At 41.5% G+C, this 9745-nt stretch overlaps 1 protein-coding gene across 1 annotated transcript in view; it reads left to right on the top strand.

Annotated features, from left to right (window-relative positions):
• Window positions 1-2180: 2180 nt before the first annotated feature.
• The window catches only part of inpp5l (inositol polyphosphate-5-phosphatase L), a 31965-nt gene continuing 24400 nt past the window's right edge, over window positions 2181-9745 (top strand). Inside the window, exon 1 of the mRNA XM_061260593.1 lies at window positions 2181-2680. Coding sequence (XP_061116577.1) covers window positions 2621-2680 — 60 coding nt within the window. The 5' untranslated portion in view covers window positions 2181-2620. The remainder of the gene's footprint in view (window positions 2681-9745) is intronic.

Raw genomic sequence — 9745 nt, 5'->3', positions numbered from 1 at the left:
TTTGGCGCTAGAATGCTTTTTTTAATGTATGAAAAAATACTGAAGTATGTCCTGGAATTTCCCCAATGTGCACAAGCAAATGGTCACCAAAACTGCTCCTGAGCCAGTTGCTGTATGCATATTCCCTTTCTAGAGTGGAACCGATGCTTTCTGGCCTCTTGGTCTTCTAGATTTATTGATTTGTCTCATGCACTTGAAAGCACTGCCTGCCAGACCAGCAGATGTTTGAGGTCTGGCCCTATGTACTAAAAAAAATGTACCCCCTCCAATCTCTTTCTCTCTGGTTTCTCTGTGAAGGGGCAAAACTCCAGGTAATTCTTGCATTCACCTCACAAACCTAACATGGCACTGTGCCCAGTTTCTCTGCAGAGGGCAAACTGCCGTCTTGATTAATTTAACACATCTTGGGCCGGAAGCCACAAGTACAGAATTAGCAGCCTTGCCCTGAACAATACTTTCCAAATTGATCCATGAGGCAGCCGTGCTCCCTGGGACAAGTTGTGCAGCCAGGATTCCTTTCAAACGTTGGGGGTTGGGTAAATTACGGCCATTGATTCTGCCCGGCCGATTCCAGAACTTGGTCTTTTCCAAGTGGCAAAAGACCACCTTGGTTTCTCAGTTTGTTTTCCTTTAAGGTTTGTATACAGTACGAAATGGCTGGATCTTAGTATGTTTATCTCTTGTAGTCACCACGTTTTCCTTTTCTGTGCTGTAATTGCCTCAAGACCGGCTTATGGAAAGGGGTGGATACTGAACATAATAGATGAAGGAGGAGCAAGCCATTTGAGAACCACAAAATGTGCCTTGAGAAAACTAGGCGCTGGTTCTAACTTGGAGCTGCTGTAGTTTTGCCAAGCAAGTGTTTGTTGTGTTTCTCTTGCTGCACTCCCAACAGGAAGAGTCAGGCCTGAGCTTGTTGGGAAGTGTATTCACTGAATTTAACACTGCTGAGTGAGGAGCAGCACTGTGGCAGAGAAGCCCTTAGCCCAATGTCAGACAATGCAATAACAGACTGGAGCAAAGGGCCAGTGGAAGTCAGTGAACTCCAGATCTCTGACCTTGCCCTACTTCTTTTATTTTTGATTACATCGAAATTATTGTGGTATTGTAGAAACATTCTGAAGATAAAGCAATATTTTACATTGGACACTCAATGCTGAATATTTTATTAACACTATTTCTTAATGACTAAGAAAATAATTAAAAGGAAAGGGTTTATCTTAAAAGTCAATATAAAGTTAATATTAACCGGTGAGAGAGAGAGGATGAATTGTAGGCATACATTCTAGTATGTGCTGTGCAAAACAAAGCATCAATGGTTCTGCTATTCTTGAAATTGCTTTGATTCTCCAAGCAACCAGACTTGGTTCTACTAACGTTACTCGTGCGGTGCTACGTTTAGTTTTAAATCAGTTTAACTTCAGTTAAGCATATAGTTAGACACGCTAAGTCAGAAGTCTTGCACAGTTGCATTAGGACATCCCATTGTAAATTAAATCACGAAATGGTTTCTTTTCATCAAGATATGGGTCCTCATCTCACGTTGCTGTCGATGTTTCCCGAAATATCCGCCCTTTCAGTGACCAAAATATAACTGCTATCTTGCAAAGAATAGCGAATGTGCAATAGTGATATGTAAAATGTATACTAATGTAAGAAACATAATTTAGTTTCACTCGTTTTTAATGTTATTAATGCTGTCCGTTTGGATTAACTGGATATATTTGCACGTGAAAAAATAAGCTTAATTCCATTTTCACGATTTGCCTCATCTTTAAGGTATAGCCTGTTATGTCCCCCTTTTTTCAGGGAAAATCCACTGACTTCCCTCATTTGACCATGCTCAGGACGTGCACTGTAAATAAGTCTATTATTCCTACAGTTGGGTATGTAGCCTATATGCTACGGCACTTAGCCTCTGTCATAGGGTCTTATCTTTACTTGGCCAGTAAAATCGTGAATATCCCAGCGGAGGCTTTTCCTCTTGCCTCCATCATTATTATCGCCCACCTACTCCCAGAGTAAATGACGATTTAATTAGCGGGTTTATTCCAGTAATTCGTGGTGTGCATATCAAGAGAGTACCGACAGATCTGCGGAAACCTGCTGTTTGAATAAACGCAGCAAGCTGCAATAACTGGGCGGAGCTTTAGAGTTCATGAAACATAACATTAGCAACAACTGCAAGAAGCAGGCAGGGCACACTCTTCGAAGTGTGCTAGATGCACCGTAGCTGCGTGAGTTAATTCTGTTAAGAATCTAGTCCAATTATCATGTGGAGACCAGAAGAAAGCCTCGCAATGACGATTCTGAACCGACACAGCGGATAAACTTAACAAAAGGAATATAAGAATAGACGGTGGTAGGCTACCACCAAATGAAACCGGGCTTAGCCTACAACTTTAAACAGTCGAAGAAAACATCTCCAAGATGAAACAGACGATGTACACGACGCAACCTGTCTGTTGTACCTTCAGTTTTAGATAATGTACCATTGCCATTTTATCTAGTCGTTTCAATCCGCTCGTAAATACGTCTTCGTTTTACGCACAGTAACCAGTGAGTCCGTCTGTCAAAATAATTCCCTAACTTGGACTATTTCTGGAATTCGATCGTTATCATGGGAACACACATTGACGTGCTACTAGTCACAGCAAATGTTGGATCATTATTTGGTGATGTGAGTATTTGCACCTGGTAATGAAATGTAAAACATGGGCTATTAGAAAAGAATTAGCAACAAGTTTGAATCCAGAAAATGTTTCAAAGAAATGTCTTATCAGATATGATATTTAGGCTATCAAGAACTTGCAACAAAACGCAGCCTCTGTCCTGTAATCCTTATTTTAAAATGTGACAACGTAGATTACAATAGACTATCGGTGCAATATTTTGGCTGTTAGAATTTTTAGTTGGCTAGCCGAGTAAAATTTCTAAGAATTTAGCGTATTTCGCGAGCTTGCTAGCCTACGTAAGGCTTGTTAAAGCAATTCTGTTTGGCTAGCTAGGTGCAGTATCTGCATGTTCACGGGAAGTGTAGGCTACATTAAAGGCTCCTGAAGCTTCCAGGAACACATATGTAGCCTATTACTGAAAGAAAAGGGAGAATGTTACATTTGTAGCTAAAGTCCACTGCTGCAAGGATCTAGCCCGTTTCCTGTGAATTTCTCTGTAGATCACACATTGGTTTTGCCCTTTCAGATAAATGATACAAAGTGGTTGGTGAAGGTGAAGAGCGTGGTGACACCCAAGCTGAAATAAACTGTATTTTGTCTGTTCGAGATATTGCTGCAAAAGGGCCTGTGCTGTACTAAAGCCCTCAGTCTAAAGTTGTCTTTACCCCCGTTTAACGTGAGCAGTCTGGGTTTGGTGCGGGAGGAGAATACGTGGGTCTCCACATCAGATCCGCCGACTAAGTAACCCGCCTATCACAACTGAGCTGTGGGACATTGCATCTATTCAAATAAAACAGGAAATACAGGGCAAGCAAAGGCAATTTAAAGCCTCTACCGCGAAGCAGCTGAAGTTTGAATTCATATCTACTGTCTCCTTGCTGTACTGAGTTAGCGGTTTGTTGAATTTAAAATATTTGCTACTTTCCGAAAAGCATTAGCTATGTGATGCTTTTCAGGTAAATATATAGCAAGTGTAATGTCACATCGATAACCCAAGTAGCAGCATTAACGATATAACGATGTATTAACGATGTGGTGAAGCTGGTTGGCTAGAATGCAAAGTGTCATATTTAGTATTTACTCATATTATTTATTCATTGTACAATTAAGAAACTGCACAAGGATGTGTTTTAAACGGCAATATGATGGGCCTATTCATTATCCATTGTTGTTTATGGTCCAGGTGCATGCTCACAGGAAAGACCGTGAAGGTGCTAAAAGATGACCTGTAAGACACGGCACAAACAGGCTCTGTTACATTGAAAAGTGCAGATGATCCTTGCATGAAATCACACGCTTCACCAGTTCCCATAAGTTACTTTGTTTGTTACTTATAAGTTCATGAGATCAGGTGGTCTGCCTTTCCTGACAGATACTGCACAAGTATGGAATGATTGCTGATGATGCCATTTCATTTTATCAACGTTGTGTGATACTCCCACCTGCAAGCACAATATTTGTATTTAGTCTTATTAAGGTAGCCTGTTCTCTTCAGAGCCATCATGTCGACCTAGATTACTGTCATGTCAGTTTGCCCTGAAGTTTGTGAGCAGCAAAACACAATGTTGTAATGCTTATCCAGCCATGTAAATGGAAGATTCCACACTGTGGCAGGCCCTACAGTAATTGAAAGCAGGTTAAGGCTGATGAGGCCGATAATTTCGGATCAATTTTGGCCAGGATTTGTATCCCTGCTGTGCTTGTTTGATTGCACAATGCCAAAAAAAAAAAGAATCTATTGAATGCTTAGGTGGGCAGTCCGCAACGGTAGTATGTTGGCCTCAGGGTGAATGCTCTTTGGCATAAAAAATGGAAATCAGTTGAATTAATTTGTATTGCTCTATTAGGAAAGTTGGGGTGGTTGCCAAGATTCGTGTTAGGTTGTTGGTACAGCTTAATGTTATTCTGGAAGTGTTATATTGCATACTTTGATTGTTAACACAACCTGTAGGTTCATTCAATTCTAATCAGGGTTGTATTGCATGTGGTGTGTTCTTTCAGTTCAGGAAGAGAAGTTCAAAAACACCTTGGGTGGTTCGGTGTGGAAAATAGCCCCAGGAAAAGTATTTTGGCAATATTTTCCAAGCATATTAATCAGGTTTGTCCACATGTCCCAGGGTTCCTTTTCAAGTATTACTGAACTCACAAACATAACATTAATTTATTGCACCTAGCCGGTGAGGTTAAATGATATAATATTATGTTAAAGCCGCTTCTGTGTGTATAACGAAATGGATACCTTTTTGACATTATTAACTGCCCAGAATGCATTGCAAGTTGCATGGTGAGATGTTTTGGCAGGCCCGTACAGTACTTGTGTCTGCTTTCCTAAGCAAACTCAGGTTTTCTGCATGTTTGGTATTCCTCAGGGCACGCCCTGTATCTCTTGCATGAATGTACTTAGACCTTTGATGCAGTCAATTCTGGTCAAGGTGAAAAACAGTACTCATTGAGTGTTATTTGTGAGTTGGATTAATCCACCATATATCTTATCAGTATAAATTGTATATTATCAGTTTGTAAATGTGAAATGCCAGGCCCTCTTTGAATTACAGTCCCCTGTTAAAGTATGTACCATCTGCATTATGTTTAAAGTGTCTGTCCATAATGTTTCCGTTGTAGTGGATTTAGCAACAGCTGTGGTCACAAAAGTTTGTTTTCACACTATTTGTGCTAGTATGAGCACATCGAGTGCTTTATTTTTCTCATAAAATAATCCAGCGGTAGCATAATTTGGAGAAAGAAGCTTGCTCTGGTGCCTTGCATGGCAGCCAACTGCTGTTGGTGTGCGAGAGTAAGTGTGTGTATGAATGGGTGAATGAGAAGCATCAATTGTACAGCGCTTTAGATAAAGACGCTATATAACCATTTACCATTTACCATTTACCATTTGTTCTTCTGTATTTATTATTCAATATTCTGTGTGTTTGGTGCACCTTCCAATATCTACCTCTCGAATTTGAATACATGGCGGGAATGTCGTGGGCGGCCTGTAGTGTATTGGTTAAGGTACATGACTGGGACCCACAAGGTTGGTTGTTTGATCCCCGGTCTAGCCACAATAAGATCCACTCAGCCGTTGGGCCCTTGACAAGGCCCTTAACCCTGCGTCGCTCCAAGGGAGGGTTGTCTCCTGCTTAGTCTAATCAACTGTACGTTGCTCTGGATAAGCCAACCAAATGCCATTAATGTAATGTAATGTCGCACCTGACAGCAGCAGTGGAAAACCGCATAATACTGCGATGTTGCTACACAAAGGCAATTTTGGGAAGGTATTTTATACATATGATAAAAATACAGATTGACACTTCAAAAAGCTTCAGAAATGAAGGCTCCCTCCCCCCATGCATAGAGCAAGCAGGGAGGCTGTTTTTGTTTCTTAGCTGCACTGACTCTGTGTATGCCATCTAAGGTAAAACTTCACAGCTCTTGATGAATTGCATTCAGATTAAGGGAACAACCCACGACAAAGACTTTTATCTGAACACCAGTGTCTTTGTCTTTAGTTATAGCTTTCTGCAGCTCTGTCCTCAAAGCCAGGGTTATTCTTCCATGGTAAGAGAGAGGAAGAGACATTCTTATGGAAATTTGGCTCCGGACAGCACTTTCCAGTTTCCACATCAAGTACCATTCGAAACATGTCAGATCCCATTGTGGATGTAGGATGCCTGTAAACAGATGCATATCTTCCCCAGGGGGCCCAAGCTCGTTTTCTATTGGGCCCTGATTTGTATAAACACACATTTCCAAACATTGAGGAGAAATGCCTTGTTTTCTTGGTAACCTATGTAGTGTGTGTGCTGTGTAGAATCATGTTCTGAAGAGTGAAGACCAAATTGTATCAGACAGTTTTACACAACTCTATCCGGGGGTGTTACCAATATGTGTGTGTGCTGTTGTTTTAAATGGCAGACAGCTCTTCTGTGTGCTGTTTGGGTGTGCTTCTCCCATGTTTTTCCATGACTGACGTGGCTCTGGTGACCCCCCTGTGTTATAGTTACCTCTAAGCTTGGCATTCATGGAAACGCATGTTAGTGATGTCCTCGATTAATCCCATCTGTACAAACTGCCCTGGAGCCTTGCCTTGCACAGGATTGGCCCTCTCTGGTGTCATCTCTCTGGTCTGAGAGTCAGTCATTGGCCAGATATCTTTGGAGTGCCCGGAGTAATTTACCTAATCATGATGTAGACTAAGCTTATATAGCCTTGTTTTTGGTGTGCATTCACATACAGTACATGAACATGTGTGGACACACATACAAATGCACACACACACGCTTTATATACTGCTTATTGCTTATTATATGGGTCAGTGACAAATAAGGGCAGATCAAATCAGTTTTTACCTTCATCAGAATTATATTTAGTTATTTCCAGTCAGGAAAATGTCTGAAAATGCTTTCTAGTACATGACATCACACTGTTGTGTTACAGCCTGACTGAAATTTCAGCAGGACAAGATTTATAAATAATGGCCGATTAGTCTCTGTTTAGTCTCAAAATAATTGACTTTTATAGTATGATAAAAGAATGATAGTGTGATAAAAGAAGAACTGCACTTGTCACTTAGCTGCTCTATTGGACAGCTGATACATTCATGTCATTCTAATAATGGCTTACTGATTAGTCTGGCAATAATGGATCTCTATAGTATGATTTAGAGTATGATAGCTCATTATCATAGCTCAGATTTTTTTTTTTATTAACTGCACTTTACTTCAGATACAATTTTCTTTAAAAGGTTTATGATATGTTAATTACTTTGTAATACACAAAGACAATGCACATTACATACATAGAAGTTTAGAAATGCTATAAAATGATAAAATCGTAGTGTCATTAAGGAAAACAAATGACACTGTATGGTAACACAACATAAGCATTATCCCATATGATGTATTTATTATCCGGTTTGAGAAATCAGACAATTGTTTGAGCTTTTGACATTTTGTCTTCCAAAAGCCTGCTCACATGCTACAAGAACTAGCTTCAGAGGATGCTTCAGAGGATGCCAACAAATAATAATGGTTTTTCTCTGCCTTTTTCCTCACTGATAATGTCAAGAAAACACCAAAGTCCCATCTTTACATTGCTAAAAATTTTGTTGCTCTGAGTCATTGTCAGAGTTTGATCTTAATCTTTTTATTTTTTAATCAGCTGATCATACTAAATTCCCTCTGAAGTAGTGTACTACTGCTACTACTTTTACCGCTGTCGCTCCTCCATGAGTTGCCTGGAAAAGTGTTGAGAAATCATAATGAAAAGGGTGTGCCTTGAGTTTGCGGTTTCATTTGTAGCCCTGTGTGTTCTGCTTTTGCTATGCAGGGCTCTGCTTGTGCGTGTGCCTGCCTGTTTAAAGCAGAACGGGCAGCTAGGTGTGACGTATTGGCCATGGATGGTGTGTGTGCAATACCGGTGAAATTAGTCTGGCAGCCTGAGTGAAGTGCGCAAATCAGGACAAACGTGTTGCCACACAGCTTCTGCAACAAGAAACTGCAGTTCTGTGGAAACCCGCCACTGAAAGACACACCAGTGGCACAGGCCTTGTTAAGGAAATTACTTGTCTGGCAGGGGTTAGATTGTCGTCATGGGGAAGGTTTCAGAATTCCACAGGTACTAGTTTTGGTCTTGCACTCTGCACAGATGTCTTGCAGGTGATTGGCTGAAGGGTGTTTAGTGGTGGCTATGCTATATCTTTAAAAGCATAAAAGGTTGTATTGGGGCTTTCGTGTATGTGTTTGGCTGTATGTATTGGCACTAACTCTCCGAGGGGTTCGGCGTACCCAGCTGTGCCTGCCCCGTCTTGTTGCCTTCGGTACGGGGCGTTCCCTTTGCCGACGGTGCAAGGGAAGGCGTGAGTGGAATTTGGATAGCGCTCAGAAGACGTGTTCAAGCAGGCCCGTCCTGGGAGGCTCCTGCATGCGTGCATGCACGAGTCGGCCTGCCTGCCTGCCCCAGCCATGCAAATGCGGCATGCAAATGCAGGCCGTCACGCGGCCCCTGAAAAGAGCATGCAGTCCCGCCCGCTGCTCCTCCGCTCAACCCCCAGCTCCAGGCAGCCAGCTTAAACTGATCTGCTTCCCACTGAAGCTCCCAGCTCGGAAAACCTTAACCTGTTTGTTTTCCTTTCTGCCAGAGCTCGATGATTCTTGCCAGCCAGTGTAAGCCTTTTTAGGACATCACCATGGTATTACTTTACAAATATAACATCTGCCCATATATGGTCACTGCTTCCATCAGGCTGAGCATGGCAATATTTCATTGTGCATGGCGGTAGTGTCTCATTGACCTGGGCCTCTGTACTGGAGCACATGCAGGGAATCGCCGCATTTCTGGATCATCCCACTGGGAAATCCCACTGGGAAAAGGTGGCTTAAAATAAAACTCCTATTCCTTTTTCCTTTTGCTGTATGCGGCATTTTCTCGGGGTTGGCTCTGGAAAGTTGACACATTTAAATTTGACTGCAGACTCGTTTTACATTGCATTATGAGCATTTAGCAGATGCTCCTATCCAGATTCTAGAACAACTTACACAACTTTTCAACCATTATTATATAGTATGTTTACATAGTATCCATTTATACAGTTGGATATATAGAAGAAAAGTGGGTTAAGTACCTTCTTGCAACCTATAGGTTACAAAGCCAGTTCCCTGCTCATTGTGATGCACTGCTGCCCTCTCACTGTATGTATAAGTAAGCTCTGTGGCCAGTGGGATGTCACTGAACATTAGAAGATGTCACTACTTGATTAAATCTTGGATTTGTGAAGCGGAGGTGACTATTGGAGTTAATCTGTGTAAATCCTTTTTTGGCTCTGGTTTTTTCTCAGTTCTGTGTGTTTAGGCAGTCTGCCCTGAAACAACGTGCCTTCCCAATTGCTGTCATCTGCAGTTTGGACTGAGCTGACTCAATATTGAGCCTTTTCTCAATACAGATAGGCGTATATTGTGTAACTGTTTAATGCAAGGGCTTCCATTCTCTTGAGCAAGATGAAGCTGAATCATTTCATCATTGCTCTGATAGGAAGGCCAACTCTTAAAACTCTTGTGGGTATCATCTTAAGACAT

Source organism: Conger conger, chromosome 11 (assembly GCF_963514075.1).
Source record: "Conger conger chromosome 11, fConCon1.1, whole genome shotgun sequence".
NCBI lineage: Eukaryota > Metazoa > Chordata > Actinopteri > Anguilliformes > Congridae > Conger > Conger conger.
This window is presented reverse-complemented; position numbering and strand designations above follow the sequence as displayed.